Source organism: Atractosteus spatula, chromosome 1 (assembly GCF_055471065.1).
Source record: "Atractosteus spatula isolate fAtrSpa1 chromosome 1, fAtrSpa1.hap1, whole genome shotgun sequence".
In the NCBI taxonomy this organism is placed as follows: Eukaryota; Metazoa; Chordata; class Actinopteri; order Semionotiformes; family Lepisosteidae; genus Atractosteus; species Atractosteus spatula.
In genome coordinates, this window is record NC_142706.1 from 3,143,906 (window position 1) to 3,161,288 (window position 17,383).

Below are 17,383 nucleotides of genomic sequence, written 5' to 3' on the forward strand. Positions count from 1 at the left end.
TCTGCGTTAGCTCCTGAGAGCGGCCCCGCTGCGCTCCAGCATCTGCAGCTGGGAACCAGCCCACTGTGACTCACTGGACTGGTGCTTGGACTACGCCACAGCGCATGAGGTAGGGTTTCATTACCATCCTGGGAGCCTGTCTCCACCCACCAACCTAAAATGTCCACACCAAAGCAACAGCTGAGCTGGCAGAAGCTGCTCTGACCTGCTCATCTGTGAAAGCGGAATGCTGAACAGCAGAAGCAGGAAGGGACTCTCAGCGCCACAGATCAGGAAGCAATTACAGGTTGAACTGAAAAAGCATGAAAAAACAACCCTTCTCTCGGTGTAAGATCCAATTAGCTTATGTCCATGTTTGATCTGCTTTTCTCCTCAGGTAACAATCAAAGGGCAGCAAGGAGTGTTGTTTTTCGCTACAGTAATTATATTGCAGACGGCTCTTTGGATGCCCGTAGGGAAACACTGGACTCGAATTCAGCCTCAGGCTCTGCTCATTACATGCAGTGAACAGCTGAAAAGGAAAATACGATTGTGAGGATTTTGGAGTTCTGGTTGCTGTTTGCAATTGTGGGCTTGTACCAATTGCTGTATCTCCTTTTCTCCCTCGTGAGTGGACGTCTCCTGTGGGCATCTGTGCATCAGGAGTGTCTGTGTGGCAGTACTCACAACACTGTGCACCTGTGTGTGTGTGGTGCTTCCAGTGTTTTTCCTACAGCATCTATGTGAAGCGTTTCCTCTCTCTCGGGTCACGATTGTAAAAGATATTGATTTACAAGTTAATTTTCCTGCAATGAGTAGAATATATTATTCAAAACCCTTGCTCTTTTAGATGTCAATAAAATATAAATATTAAAAACAAATGGTGTTCATGTAGTTAATTAAACTACATCAAAATGTGTACGCCTATTTAAATGCACATTTTTTGAGCATTCCTTTTATTTTTCCTTTTTTAACAACCAAATAAGAACTGTAATAGCCCTCTATATTTATAAACAATGTTTGCATATAATCTAGTCCAGGGAAGCTGAGAAAGATCGTCTCTCTGCCGTAGGAATGATGTCAGTCTCAAGGGAACAGAAATCCACTGGGGGTCAATACCTTGTTTTTCTCTTTATATCTATATATCAGCCCTATAGAAAAGAAGCTACTGAGTGGCTACCAACTGAGAATATCACGATTAGAGGCTACTGAGCCAGGCGAATTGACAACTCGTCCCTTCTCCAAAGCCCATATAATGAGTTTCACAGATCTGCTAAGCTTTTCAAGGCACTTAATAGCAGCATAGAGAATTAAAAACATTTTCTCTGATCATTATGACTTTGCTCTGTAAGGACAGTAAACTACCTTTGACAGAGCAAAAGATCTGTTTGAATATCTCCGCAATATAACAATAAAATAGCCCCCGAACAACGGTGAAAATGAACAGCTTCTTCAACATTTAAAATAAAGTTGAAATTTATAATAAAAAATAAAACGGAGTTATATTGGTTAGAATATAACATATCAAAACTAGTGGTCAGTAATCATTGACAAAGGATGCAAATTGTACCTCATCTAATCACTGTGATATTATGATTTAAAGCAATGATGAAAAAGTCACACAATCAATTAAAACCACAAAAGTCTAGCACAGATGACATTCTATATCAATACAGATGCAAATGATATTTCCGTATTTTCTAATCATTTTAATGCTTTTCATTTCCAGTCTCATTGTCCTGACCTACTTATCATCCTCAGGCACAGCACTGGTAATGTCAAAACAACAACATAACTATACTATCGGCCAGGGAATATATACAGTACTGTAGAGTATAAAGATATCTCAGGGCCAGTTAATCTGTCACCAGCTAGTTGTTATCTGCGAGTCTCCACAAGTGGGCCAGTTGATTTTTATGACTTCATAAAGTCACTGTTTTTAAAAGGCTTTTCATTACTGTTAAAAAATAGACACCAGCACAGTTTTATCTTTGTACCTCTGTACATCTCTAACCATGAATATCAAAAAGCTTCACTGTCTCTAAGTTAGTTGCATGTTTGTTTTTATAGGAAGACTAATGCATCTTAAAGCTAGTGTTTTTCTTTGCTTTTCTAACATAGAACTCAGAAAAGCTGAAGAGCAAGGGGCCCAGTATTGAGCCCTGAGGAACACCAGACTTAACAAGTCCAATTTCAGACCTATAGCCATTAAGAGAGACAAAGTGACAGCGATCAGTGAGGTCAGATTTGAACTTACATTTGAAATGAAATCCAGAGCAAACCCAGCTTGTGGCTTAAGCAAAAGAGGCCCTTTGTAGCCCTTCAGTCCAGCCCATGCCTGTCGTGATCTGGGCCATGTCCTAAGCTCACCTTGAGCAGGATTCTCAGAAGAATGGTGAACACCTGATAGATTGCTTCTCTCGCGACTTTGCCATGGTGTCTGTGGTTTTAGCTCAACAGCGCCCCACCGTGGTTTTGCTGGGTGCCTGCAATCTTGCAGCGCTGTCAGCAAGAGCCGCACCACACTCACAAACTAATACAACTCTCATTTTCGCCAGAGTCTTAAACAGCACAAAACGAAAAGGCACCTGGCTCTAGCCTGACATCACGAAGCACAGCCCTCATCCCCACACGCTAGCCTGAGGGGAGCTTGCTTTGGAGAGGAGTATGAACGAACAGCTGGGGATTCCCAATCAGGGTTGTGGCATAAATGAGACAAATCTGTCCATCATACATTATCCACCCATTTTCTGACCACTTTATCCAACACACAGACACACACGCCAGGGTATTTGGACTGTGGGTGGAAACCGGAGCACCCGGAGGAAACCCACACAAACACAGGGAGAACAAGCGAGTTCCACACAGAGAGTACCCCAGATCTGGAACGGAACCGAGGACCCCAGCGCTGGGAGACAGCAGTGCTAGGAGCATGCCCCACAAGAGCAAAAGAAATGGGAAAAATAAAAGTGCAACTAAGCATGGAAAACATCCAGTACATGTAAACAGATTGAAGGCCCTGGAAAAAAAACTATAACAGGAAACAGGCATTGAGAGTAACAAAACCATCTTACTTTATCAATGAACACACGCTTTGCAAATATAACAGATTTTGTATCGCAGTTATGTACTTGAACTCAAAACAAATGGTTACTGTGTTGTATGAGTAAACATACAGTATCTCCTGCCAAGCGAGAGATATGAAATACATACAGCAGATATCCATGACGACAGCCTTCCATAGCATAAATGGTCATAAACAAAATACATTTTAGTGCTTTTTTTTGCATTAAATATTGAATAAGCCTGATCGAATGCAAAATGCTTTAATCAACTGGTTTTCAGGAGGAAGAAAAAACTAATTAGGATCTGAGTGAAGGTTTCAATGGCCTGTGAAGTTAATGAGGAAGCCCAGCACACAAGGGGGATCATGTGTCTCTGAAAGAGCGAACACCAAATAAATTTGCTGGATTGCATCCAGGGCCTCATAAAAAATATATTGACAGCAAGGATAAAGAAAGGCCCACACTACTGAAATGGATCTACTTTTCTATGGGCATTTATGCTGAAAACAATGGGACAGTGATTTCACGGTATGAGCATACACACAACTTTTCCTTCATGTCTGGCATTCTTTAATTACATGATCCTCAAAATCTTGTTACCTTTATGCCATCTTCCAATTTTTTTCAGCAACCAAATGCTGCTTAGATTGCGTTGCCTGGACGAACACAGACATACAAAACAGACTGGCATTTTTCCACTCTGTGCCTTCGTATTACCTTGCGAAAAGCAATTAGAAACAAAGCATCAGAAGCTGGAGATGGAGGCGTTTGTCATTTGAGTCAAAGCAAAACAAAGCCATCATAAAAAAACAGGGAGAGTGCTTGTTAGCTTCAGAAATATGGTTTGGGCTCCTGTACACCATGCATCCTAGTTTTCTGTTCCTTTCATTAGGCAACAGCCCCAACAGGGTGCAATGTTGTCAAGCATACCCTTGAGCTCCGGTGTACATGACAGGACCTGTGTTATGGAGATGTAAGGATAGCTTTTAGGGTACAGCGCAATGTAACGACCAACTAACAAGCATGGCGAAAAACATACTCAGGCTGTAGGAGGCACAGACACTTGTCAGAAACTACAGTGGCAGACTTACAGTAATTCTTCACACATTTAAACCGAAATAATCTACAAGCCTCTAAGCATCTATTTTAAGAAAGCTCGTAACTTCTAAATTGAATGAAACGTTTGCTTGACTGGAAATGTGTCTTTTTTATAGGTATTCGCACGTTAGTGGTTTTAAATGAGACCGATAAGACATAAGACAGAACAACCCACAGTCCTTGAGATCCTGGGGTCTGAGTTCAAGATGAGCAAAGCCCATGTTTAAAATAAGAGCTTGAGCTGTGTATCAGTGAACCTGGAAAGCAACTGAAGTGCCTTGCAGTCTACATCTTGGCAGGAAAAGAGATAAAAAGATAACAACTTTAAGATTAAAAATCTTCTCCCTGGAATTTAGGTGACTGCTATTATCCAAAGAGCAATGAGGAAACTTCTGTCTGGAGCTGCGGCCAGCTAATCTCCATTGTAGCCTGACATACAGTACATGTATTACAGCCTTAACATTTATTTTATTTGCAACAGCAACAAAATGTACATATTTACATAATGAACTTCAGACTACTTTTGGTACAACAAAAATCATGCTATTTGCTTTCAATGATTAAGTCCATATAGAATGTGCTGTATACGTGTGAATGTGTGTCTGGAAATATCACACTTTTAGGTTCTGAACCATGGTAAATGATGTTTCATTATTTAGATAAATACTATAGCTTCTCTGAATGTGGGTATGGTATTGTTAAATCACTGAGACTGCTGGAGCACAGGCTGTCTTCCGTACTCAACTGCAGAGAACTCTAATTTGAAGGCAGAGCAGTGCTGGTGAAACTTCCATAAAACAAATAGTTTGAGTGCACATTTCCCAAAGCTTAAGGTGCATCTAGGTGGTCCAAACCAACCTGCTTCTTTGAGACAATTACCTCCGTCTGGTCAAAATACAGTACAAGCTAAATGCAAATAAAAAGACAATTCTGACAACATGTCCCAGCACACCCACCTGCGTGGCATTTTGTCTTACAGTTGGGTATATGATGACTTTGTTAAGAATGGGGTACTGATCTCCGGGAGGGAAAGGCAAAAGAAAGAGGATCTTTGAGAAAGGACAAATGCCCGCATCCTGTCATCTGCAGACGCAACCACCAGGTGTCAGTCTGGCACCACTCTGAAACGCGCAGCTCTCAACCGTGAGCAAATTGTGCCATGACATCGCTCACTTGTTTTTGAGCAGCTAAATAATGTCTCTCTATTTTCGTTTCTATCATCCTAAATTTAAAATTATACAAAAACTCAGTTATGAGGTTCGTACAGAGCGTACACTGTATACACATGAATGTGTTGAGGAAATATTCAAATGTTAGGTGCCAGACTAAAGTTATAAATAAAAAAAGATTAATACGAAAAACCTTAGAAAATGTACTAGGAGAAATGTACAAGGAACATCTAATCACACACATTAAATTATAATATTTTCATTATCATTTGTCAATGCATGGCATTTTCTTTTTTGTGATTAGTTTACAATAAAAATCTTTATTTCTTTCAAATATTTTAGTCGTCGAAATGCAACATCTAGGGTTATTCTGACATGAAAGCATTGTTTACATGCGAAGTGGATAATCTTGTCTTGGGCGTGGATGTTCAACCTCAGAAACGTAACACGAGTAAACTCTAGTCATGAGTGTTCAATAAACCGATAACCTATTTTGTCAAATAAGTATATTTTAGTCCACAATATTTTTTCAAGAATTAAGAAGGTTTTAAAATGGATTTTCCAAATACTTATATATGTGACTTAAATCTTTTAAAATGTTAAAATATTAAGATAAAACGGTTTTGCACTACAGCTCCTGTTCAATAAACAAAAAAAATACTCAAAATTGACAAAGGTTATAATTAAATTGGAGGTGTAGAAGGAGCAATTAGATACTGCTTGTACCCAAGGAAAGACTATACACTCCGATTCTTCGACATAAGCATTTTATTAATTAGTTATCTTGAGTCTGGCTTTTGTGGGGATTATGTAATTAAATATTGAAGTCCACGGTCACAGTGCCAAGATCAAGTAAAGGACATATTTGAATAAACCAACAGTACAGTTGTAAGCTAAATCTCGAGTGCCTGTGTAGAATTTAATGTCATTTCGCATACTGTACAAATGTCAGCTGTGTTAAAGGAAGGAACTGCCCAGACAATATAAAATATACAGGAGGTTGGAGACCTGAGCAAATGTTGTTGGGCGTACTGATTGTGTAGCCAGAAGAAATCTAGGACCTCGCTTCGGGAGGGTGGTGTGGTCCCAAGCAGGAGTCCATTGTTGAAAACGGGATGTGAAACGGGTCCCTGTCAGCGGCCCCCATCCATCTTACGAAAAGAAAATTACAAAACACCGCAGAAAATAGCTTCTCTCACTGCACGGCATCAGTACTGTACATTCTTGAATCTTAGGTTTGAAGACGTGTTTCGTAGAGGTTCTTTGAGCAACTTTTTTTATTATTAAAATCCTCTTTAATCAAAATGCGTTACGATGAATACCCGCCCAGGCGTCATGCAATCATTAAACACAGACAAACCTCATTAGATGTTCAGTTTCTTTTCTACCACAGTCCTTCGTAGAAACCCGGTTTTGCGTTTGACCTCGGGCACAGGCGCGTACACAGTTGCTTGGACCGTAAGACTTCTACAGTATTTAACGCGTAGGTGATTAAAGGTATCTTTTGAAGAAAGACGTGCTTATAAATAGCTATCCGTAGGCTTTTATCAGCTTTGTTTCTTTTAAATGGCTGTGACATTGTAAGATTTGAAACAGATGTGCAAAATCGTGGAGAATTACTTTGAACTGTCCTCTTAACAATTACTATTACTACTCCTATCACTGCTGCAGCCGCATCAGAAAACAACCTGAAAGAGGAACAACTTACGTCTGACTGTGACTGGCCTCGGGCTCTGGTCCTCCGGTGTCCCGCTGTATCAGCGCTTGTAATTTGCTAGAAGCTTTCCAGGACGATGAATCGGGTAAGATACCTGTAGGTGTGGGTCTCGTTGTGCCGACAGTCCCGCTGGAAACTGCGGAGCTGCGTTTGGCTGAACTGAAATGCAAGGATTTCAGACTCTGGAGTGGGTGGACGTGGGCTGGGATCTGCGTGAAAGCGCCCGAGCTCGACCCACCGGGCTGTGCAGGAGGGAGAGCCCGGCTCCTCACAGACACGGCTGGGCTGCCCCCCGACGTGTGACTCGGGCTAGACACGGGAGACGTCCTCACTGTCACGGCGGACACCGAAGAAGTCAGCGACATCCCCTTAGAAACTGCTGAGAGGACCGAGTGTCTTGCGGCGTTGGGTGTTTCTGAAGCGCCGGGCGGTGGTGAAGTTTTGAAGATCTTTTCAAATATGGTACCCAGGTCCAGTACTGCAATCTTCATACTTGAACCGAAAACCAAAGCGGTGATTTAAAAAAAAATGATGGTGGTAATAGTAGAAAATAACCTTAAGCACCCACCAATATCGTATCTTTTTCGATTTATTTTTGTTTCTGTCTAGGGAACATCTCAAAAAAGAAAAACCTCCCGGTAGTTGTATTTCAGCTACAAACCTCACAGCTTGTGGGTATCCAGGTGTTAACCTGATACTGCGCGCACCGCTCCAGGTTTGCCGCTCATATACTATTACCGATTTATATCTGATAAGGAAATTGTAGCTGTCTGTCAGTCTATACAGCAAAGCAATAACTGTCTTGAAGGAACAGGAGCTTGCCATCATACTCCAGTGGCAGGAGCAGGACCCGTTGCTATGCACAACAAAAGCTGAAGTCCCGATTAGACCTTCTCGCGTCTTAGTGCTCTTTTCCCTTCATCCGCGCGAAAAAGTGTCGGGAAGCACAGACATATTCCGGCGATAGTGAGTCCGTACTTCATACACCGCTAAAAATGGATCAGTAATATATAAACCATCACAGTTAGTATTGCATATTGGTCTAAAGTAAGTAAACAAAATCAGTAATGTACTCTATGTGATGTATTAATATTTACATTATATAGGAACGAGTAATAGGTTTATTCCCTGCTGAAAAGAGAAGAAAGGAAACGCAACGTTTCGGGCGTGGAGCCTTCTTCGGGTGTTTTACTATTGTGCTGGAAAACAATTTTCTCAGAAGCAAAAGAAGTCCTTCCTTTTCTAACGTGCTTCTCCTCGCACACCTGAGGAAGGCTCCACGGCCGAAATGTTCTGTTTTTTCTTCTCTTTTCAGCAGGGAATAAACCTTTACTTGTTCCTTTGCAGCCTACGCATGCTGACGCAGCTAAATCATATATACTGTGCATCTATAAGTTTAAGATTATCAAGATCAAGAATTAAACACCGGAGAACCGCTAAGGGGAAGGTGTGAGCCTATTTGACAAGTGCGCAAACAGGAGATGACACTGTAGGAGAAAACAGAAAGCACGTTACAAAAGGAAGGACTTCTTTTGCTTCTGAGAAAATTGTTTTCCAGCACAATAATAACTCTAAACACATTTCAAGAATTACTCACGTACCTTAAGTCAAAACACAGAGCAGAAGTCTCCGACCATAGCGGGTACTCGAATGGATGATGACGTGAATGGCTCAATTTGTATTACAGAACCCTCTGGCAGGCACAAAATGGATCACGAAAAAGTCCGCAGTTAAATGGCAACAAAATCAAAGTCTTTGAAAAAGATTAATATACAGTAAGTCCAACTAAATCTATATTGATTTTTATTTTCCCTTCTGTAATTGTAACCCCTGCAGATATCCCCATTACGTTAGCTGTCCACGTGTTATACAGTATAGACAGTATAGGAGTGAACAGTGACCTTTAAATAGCTCTGTTTGCAATTTGCAGTCTTTTCTACTGATGTCTAGTTTGCAACAGTCGCCCGTCTCGGCTTTCCTGGTATTAAAATAGAACAGAAAACTGTCACCTGGAAACAAAGGGAGCCGGAAACCCGATAAGCAAGCCTTTCTGTACAGATCATGTTTTCACCAGGTTAACATCTTCAGTTATCAGCATAGCTGTAAACTTAACCTCCCATTTTAAATAAACCGTCCAGACAGCTACAACCAATTATACCAGTGAAAGCCTAACCTACAATATGTTGAGTCTGTTCACAAATATACAGTTTATTCATAATTTTATCATCACAGGCTGATTGATCATGGCACAGCGATTGCTGCATTCTTCTCTGCTGCTGCATTTTAGAAAGGGTTTTTAAATACTGAGCTTATTTGCATCCAAATGATGCAGCTCCAACTGCTGAACACACTTAATAGGTCAAGGGGTCGTGTTAAAAGACTCATTTTCAGGTATAAGAGTGTTTCTAATTCATATGCACTTCAATATCACCTTTTAACGGGCTTCCATAGGCTTGCATTTCATTTGCTTTCACCTCGAGCCTCAATGGCATGAACCTCACAGCTGCCCAGAGGCGACAGCCGTATCAGCTGCTTGAACCATCAACCACACGTCCATACAGTACAGCATCCTGCTGTAGGTTTATCCACACACAGTACATTCCAAGCAAGATCCTGCAGCTTCAATATGCCAGCAAAAAGCTGTGACTGTGAGGTTTCAGCTTCCTTTCCCAGTCCCAATACTGGTCTCAGCCACAGAACCATGAAGGGAAAAAAAGGAAATCAGTCTTAGATTATCATTCCATCATATTTTATTCTGCACTGCAATCTCTTTGACACTGAGAACACAAATGGTATTGTCCTATATTGAGGAAAACGACCACTTGACACAGGAGCAAATCCTAAGCAGGGTTACTGTTAGAACAATGCTCTCAGACATAATTATTAGTCCCATTAATGCAGAACAGCCCCGTGGTGCAAGGATCTCTATTTCTTTATTACTTCTGTTCAGGACTTTAAAACAGTTCCCCAGAAATGATTTTCTGGCCACAGCAGAATACCCTCAAACATGTTATTCAGCTTTGCTCTGTAACAGGCTGCAGCCTGACGCTTGGCGTGTTCTTGAGACGGAAGTGCACTTGAACAACATGTACAGTACAAGCTTTGTGTAAAGCAGGTGTGTGCTGACTTTCCCTCTTTGTGAACTCAAGAACACCAGCTTCTTGACCAAATGAAGAGAAGCACAACAACACAGAAAACAAAAGGGTTAATGCACTCTGTTACTCAAACCCAGTGCCACCTTCAGATGCTGGTGAAACGCTGGAATGCGTGTCCTCTGTAGGGGCCAGTTTAAAATGCAGCGCGACTTCAGCATGCCCCGCCGGATATACAGACACTGATTTAATTTGTAGTCCGGGATGTCGTCCAGAAAGATCAAAACAATCGAGTCGCGGCTCTCCTCGACTACCTGATGTAAAGCATGATGAACCGTAAACCTGTGGAGAAAAACCACAGGCAGACGTCACTGACAAGGGCTGTTTTCTTAAGAGACAGAGACGCTTCAAATCTGGGTCATAATGATCTTTTTGACTACCTTTTTTCACTGTGTAACTTCATCTTATGCTGCCCTTTAAATTATTTAGTTTTTAAGTCTCATTACGGTTCCATTGGAAACTTCACCTTTGTGAGCATGTTTTCTAAATTGAAAAAGTATACCCAACAGTCAACAAACATCAAGCAGAAAAACAGTAGCACCAGTTTCAACAGTCACAGCCAAAATGTTTTCCGAGACATTCTGATGAGTTGATTATTCATCTATCCATCTCTGAACTGGCTTCATTACTCTGCTCTCCTCCCCACTGAGAGCTGGTGTGTGGCACACTATGGCTGCCGTTGCATCATCCAGGTGGGGCTACACACTGGTGGTGGTGGAGGGGATCCCCATTACCTGTAAAGCGCTTTGAGTGGAGTGTCCAGAAAACCGCTATATAAGTGTAAGCAATTATTATTATTATTATTATTATTATTATTATTATTATTATTATTATTATTATTATTATTCATGACTGCCTGTAATACACTCCAGCAGCTTTTACCATTGAACAAGCAGAAAGTTCCCACATCTGTGTGAGATTTCATTGGGAACAGGTGATCTGTTAAATGTCAAGTCTGGTGAAATTCAAGCAAGAAAGACCTAGAAAGGAACCAATATACCCCACTTATCAAGAGAGCAGCACCTCTGTTCCTTTGCTACACTGGAGCAGAACCTCTAGGGACCCTGCAGCAAGTGGAGCCCTGTTTTTACAGCAAATCAATGTTTTATGTCAACCATCCTGATTCATGTGATAGTGGTTCAAGTAGTTTTTACTAACCACCCTGACTGATGTTAGTGTGGTCCTGATGTTTAGTGTCAGCCACCCTGACTGATGTTAGTGTGGTCCAGATGTTTAGTGTCAGCCACCCTGACTGATGTTAGTGTAGTTCAGATGATTGGCATGAGCCACTCCTATAGGCTGTTGTTTACAATTATATATCAGTGGTCAATGATCAGAAGTAATACATTCATGGTGTCACTTACCTTCTGCATAAAGGGTCCTTTAAAAGAGCTTCAGTTACAACAAATACTATTTTTCTGCACTGGCGAATTGTCTCAACGATATTTTCTAAGTGTGGTGTACCAGGCAGAAAGTCCCGATCCTCAAAGCAAAATGTAAAAGGATTTTCTTCTAAGGGAGTAAGATTCCTTTCCACCCATTCCCAGTCTTCTTGGGCGTGGACTATATAAGCATCATATTCAAACCTGTTTTCCCCCAAGTCAACTTCCCTGTACCCAAGAATCCGATTACCCAGGACATTCCAGAAAAACTGGATTCTCCACCCTTGGAAGTGGATGAGAATGGCCATTGCCATGAATGTGAGCAAAAAGCTACTGGTGGTAACGAACATGGGTTTGAATGGGGCCTGGTCCTGACAGGGCGATGTGTCAAACAGGACAAGTGAGCTGTTGTAGTATTTAGGAGGTGTGTTGCAAACGTATTGGGAGCTTAACTGAGGAACACTGGCATTGGTCACATTGAGCCAGTTGACAAACCACAGGACACTATCGCAAGTGCAATCGAAAGGATTCTTCTCTATATGCAGCACGCTCAGATTGCGGAAGACTGGCCCAAACACGGTCTCTTTCACAGACGTGATGAAATTCTTCTGCAGCTTCAGCACTCTCACGGACGTGAGGTCATTAAAAACGTTGTCCGGAAGTACATTCAGGTAATTCAAACCCAGGTCGAGCTCCAGAAGGTGAAATAATCCTTTGAAGCCATCAACGGGGATTTCATCAAATCCATTCGAGTCCAGCTGAAGTACTTCAAGCTGAGGCAAGTCCTTGAGAAAGAGTACAGGTCCCCCAGGATTGGCCTTTTTCCACAGGCGAGCTAAATTATTATGCTGTAACTTCAGAATCTTTAGATCATGAAGGCCACTAAACAGACCAGCATTTATGTTAGCTAAATTGTTATTACTGAGATCCAATACAGTGAGATTCCCTAAAGGCTGAAATGGACAAGGATGCAGGTCCAGACTGTCAATCAGATTGCTTCCAAGCATCAGGGTTCTCAGAGTGCGGGTGTAGTTGAAAGACGAAGGGGTCAAAGTGATTTTTTGGTTGTAAGACAAGAAAATTTCTTCTATGTTGTTAAGTCCTTCAAATTCCCTTCCTTCTAAGACCTGTGAAATTTTGTTTTGACCCATGTACAATTTACTTAAATTTCGAAGCCAAAAGAAAGCTCCAGCATCCAGGTACGAGATTCCTGTTTTCGTTAGGTCAAGGATCTTGAGGGGAGACTGGGCCAGAGATGAAAACGTCACATTAGTCACAGTTCTCAAGTTAAAATAACTGCGGCTCAAACTCAGATACTTTAGGCTTTTTAACCCTGTGAAAGTGTTACTTGTGATTTCTCTGAATGCATTGCTTTCCATAGCTAGAAACTCCAGGTTCAACAGATTCTGAAAAGCAAAGTCATCAATCACCGGATAAGAAGACGACTTGTGCTTTTTAAGGGACTTGGTGAGATTTAAAAATTTTAGGCTACCCAAACCAATAAACATGTCCTTAGTAAAACATTTAAAGTTATTCTCTGCAAGGGATAGATTTTCTAGACTGTGAAGCCACTGAAAAGAAGAACGCTGCACTGCAGGTATTTCGTTTTTAGAGAGGTCCATAGACGTAAGGTTAGTAGACTGCAGTCCTTTAAATGTGGTGTTCAGCAAGGTCAATAGCGAGGTGTCCTGCAGCGAAAGGCTACGAATCTTGGTTTCCGACAATTCAGAGCACAGCTTGGCCGTCAGGGGATGACCCAGTTTACTGCCATCCATAACAAGGACACTGATTCTTCCAATGCACTTGAAGCAGCCCGGCTCAAACTGAGAAAAGAAGAACACGGTAGTTAGAAAAACAATGATCTTAATCCGACAAGGGATATTATATCTAATAAGGAACACGTACGCAGTCCGTCCTGCATGATAAACGTCATAGAATCGTCTGACCAAACCAGACTTGGGTTCCATTGCATTTGCACATACTGTACTCTACAAATTATTTTATGATTATATTCACTTGTGTTCATGAGGGTGTTCATGAGACCAGCTGATTAGCAATGGATTAGCACCTGCTTGACTCTTAAAATCTAACCTGTTCATAATCTTTTTGACCTTTGAAGGTAAATGCCTTGAAGTGGCTAAGAAGAGTGAGTTTGACCTGAATGGATAAAATTGACTTAAAACACTTGCCGGAGATGAGTGGTAACAGCACATCACATTGAAGGTACATTTAAATACCTGCCTGGTAAAATTCCACTTGCTTTTTCTTGAATAATCTGTTAATGTTTACATGTACTGTATATTCTAACCCAGAGAAGCCTTCAGTTCTACAAAGTTGTCTGGCCATGCAAGAGAGGTGTGGTGCATCAGTATCCACTATAGTGCATTTGAAAGGCTGCAGGCTGGTATACTAAGCCAAATAAAATTAATATACTGTAAAAAGTTGCAACTTATTTCTTGCAGGCTATCTCTATACACTGTTGCTGTAATACAATGCATATTCAGAACATGCACAAACACAATTACTGCATAAAACCCTCACTTTCACAAAAAATTCTACTTTTTACAGCTACCTTAACTGCAATCTTCTTAAATATTAACCCCACAACAGGATAGAAAGCACTACCTTTTTAAGAGGGAGATCAGATAATTTCAGGATCTTCAGTGAGGCGTTGCTGAGGTAAGAGAAGTCATCGGCCTTGAGAATGGAGATTTTGTTCCCAGACAGTATGAGCTCTTCAAGGTTCAGGAGCTGAGGATGTGTGCCAAGCTTTGCAGAGGTCAGGTCATTGCGAGACACGTCAAGCCTTTTCAAATTCTAACAGAAGAAGAGAATCACAATACACAGTGTGAAATGCAGCTGGTGAATTTGGGTATGATTTTACCTTGGCAATATTTGTTACTTTCAATACAACAATTCTTTTTAATCCATTATGAAACTTAAGTGACCTGTTTTGCTTAAGAAATGTTTGTGAACCTGGATTTGTGAAACTGTGGATATTAAAAATATGTTCAGAGAATCAGAATTTCTTAGGTCCCTCCTTTTGGGAAAAACAATGTACTGTTTTAATTCTTGCCAAGCAAAAAAAAACCATAATGGAGTCTCCTACCTGGAGACTTTTAAAAGGTTCGCCTTTCGGTTTTAACCTGTTGCTCGCCAAGTGCAGTTCAGTGAGGTGGGTGCAGTTCTGCAGCATGGCCTCCGTCAGGACGTGCACTTCATTGTGGTACAACTTCAGGACCTGCAGTTGAGGAAGTGTAAGGCACAGCTGGGGATCGATTGCCTGGATACTGTTAAAACCGGCATCGAGATAATACAACTGGTGGTACCGGGACAGGGCCGAAGAGGGCAGTGTTTTCAGCTGGTTGTGAGAGAGGTCGAGAGCCGTGATGTTCTCTGGTAGATAAGAGGGGACGTTCTGAAGTTTCAGATGAGTGCAGTCAGCCTTTCGATTTTTAATCTCGCAGTGGGTCTTTTTCTGGTCTGCGTGGCAAACCTTTGGTGTGAAAAACGCCACCTCAACAATCACGAGAAACAGAATCATCTTCCTTCTCCCGTGATCTCCGAAAGGCTCACCCTGAAAGATATCAGTAAGAGCACGAATATTATGCATCTCAAATGAACTAGTAGCGGTAAAAAACGTAATGCTGTGCAGGATACCGCGCACAAGAGTCATTTTTAAATTGACAGTCGTTCCACTTCAGGTGCTACAAAGTTAGGGGATGCTCATCTGCTTTGCGTCCACCTATGATCAGAATGCAGTATCTTCCTGGTCAGAGTTGCGGGGTCCCAGACTCTATCCCAGAAGCCTATAGTGCAAGGCAGGACTGCTGCCAGGATTGTGACAGCGGTGTTTTGCAAAGCACACTTTAGAAACACCACCTGCCTTTGAGAGGAGGGAAGAAACCAGACTCACACATACTGTACACGAGAGAACATGCGAGCTCAACCCAAGGTTTCCTAAACCACAGTCAAACGCAGAACTCAGGAGCTGTGAGGTGGCAGCAGAGCTAACCGCTGTGTACAGCTGCTGTTAAGTTTCGTAATTTTCAGAGTAGCACCTAATCAATGATATAAAATAAAAACTTTACGAATATAGTCAACGTTAATGACACCAGGGCATAAATAACCTCCTGTAAATCTTTACAATAATTAGTACAAGAAAGGACTGCTTTTAACAATTCTTCATTATACTGTACGTCATCGGAATCCAAAAGCACTAATATTGCTTCCGGACGCTTTTGTTTTCATCATAATATTTTTCTGTTGCCCGGCAAGCAACAGACCAAACACTTTGTAACAGACGCAGCGCCGTAATGTCTGGGGTTTTAAAGAAACAATAAAATAGACATCGTTAATCCCCCATCAACACAAAACGTCTAAAATCAGTATTAATACAGTACTACTGCACACAAAAAAAACGACAGCAACACAACTAGTTCAGCTCGGTTCAAAATGACCCTACGAAGCTGAGTATTTTCGTTTTTTATTGAAAACAAATGCAATCGAAATAGGTTCTTTTGACATTTTTAAGCGTCCCCACCCCATTCTGAGAAAGTAAAAAAAAACAACTCTCATTTTAATATCTTTAGCTGCGGCGCACTGAAACTTGTTAGTCTGGGGTAACAAATGCAAACTGAGCAGGCTACTGTATGCCGACAAACATTCGTTTTCATTATCCCAGTCGAGGCCTAAAACAATTTTCCTATTAAAACAAACACGACCCATCGCCTCCACGTTTTTCGGCTCTTGTTCTGGAATGCCAAAGCAATAAACAGGAGGCTCTGCACTTACCTCTGGAAACGAGAATCACGCTTCTCCTGCGAGTGGCATTAGCTTCAAGCTTTCAACCGCCTGTGACTCAGTATTTAGAAAGCGGGCGGAGCCGGACTTGGCACTTTTGGGCACCAGAGATCCCTGCTTCTATGATGTAGTATAAAATATCCAAAGTTAAAAAACTTCACGGCGTTGCTGTAGTCGTACCCGATCTCGGATGCGCTTCCAGTTACGCAGGTCCTGTGAAGTACCGGAGTACCGTGGCTTCGCTACAAATTGTCTAAAATATTGTATTAAACAAGATGAACCAGACGTCCTCTTTTCCCCCGCACATGTACTCTTTTTGGGACCAAAAATATCGGTCCGACCGGGATTTATAAAATTCATAAAATTGTCCTGGATTTTGTTTTGCTCGTTACTCAGAATTTACACACAGAGTACAGTAGCTTGAAAACTGTGTGTGTGTGTGGCCGTTTTTATGGCCATGAGAAATAACAATGTTTAACTTGTTTCATTATATTTCAGAATGTTTATTTAAAATTGTTAATTTTTGCAAGCAATGAGGACTTCTCCTAAGCTATGATGGCTTCATTGTTTCCTCAGATGTTAATACTTTTGTTGTGTTAAAATGAAAAAAAACAAGTTTAACATAGGGCTATATTCTTGGTTTTTTCCTTGTTTGCCGTTATGGAAGAGAAATAGCAATTTTAATTGATTTTTTATTAGAAAAAGTAATAAAGATTCATTACTTTGGAGGCATGTGTCGAGTGACGATTATCCCCCCCGTCCTCTTTTTTGAAAACCAAAATACAGTCTAATTAAAATTCTAATTAAATGGCAGTGCTGAAGAACCCCGATACCCAACCTTAGGATAAAAGTTAAGAGACATGATTAAACATTTTAGCTGTACATTAGAAAACAGTCTAATCCCAATTGTCCCGTGCGTTTTTTTAAATTTCCCCTTTCTACGTCCGTTTTGCGGAACCGCACGGGCTTCAGTAAAGGCGAGATCAAGCCGCATCTGCAATTGTTCAGAAGTTAAATT

The 17,383-nt window shown here is 41.3% G+C and overlaps 1 protein-coding gene across 1 annotated transcript; it reads right to left on the bottom strand.

Moving 5' to 3' along the window:
• Window positions 1-9,760: 9,760 nt before the first annotated feature.
• On the bottom strand, window positions 9,761-16,421 carry tlr3 (toll-like receptor 3). Its single transcript, XM_088921707.1, has 5 exons — window positions 16,357-16,421; window positions 14,672-15,139; window positions 14,188-14,379; window positions 11,545-13,385; window positions 9,761-10,462 (listed from the first exon to the last, which is right to left on the bottom strand). Exons 2-5 carry the CDS (start codon window positions 15,104-15,106, stop codon window positions 10,234-10,236), a joined length of 2,697 nt encoding a protein of 898 aa, XP_088777833.1. The 5' UTR covers window positions 15,107-15,139; window positions 16,357-16,421; the 3' UTR covers window positions 9,761-10,233.
• Between the last annotated feature and the right edge of the window lie 962 nt (window positions 16,422-17,383).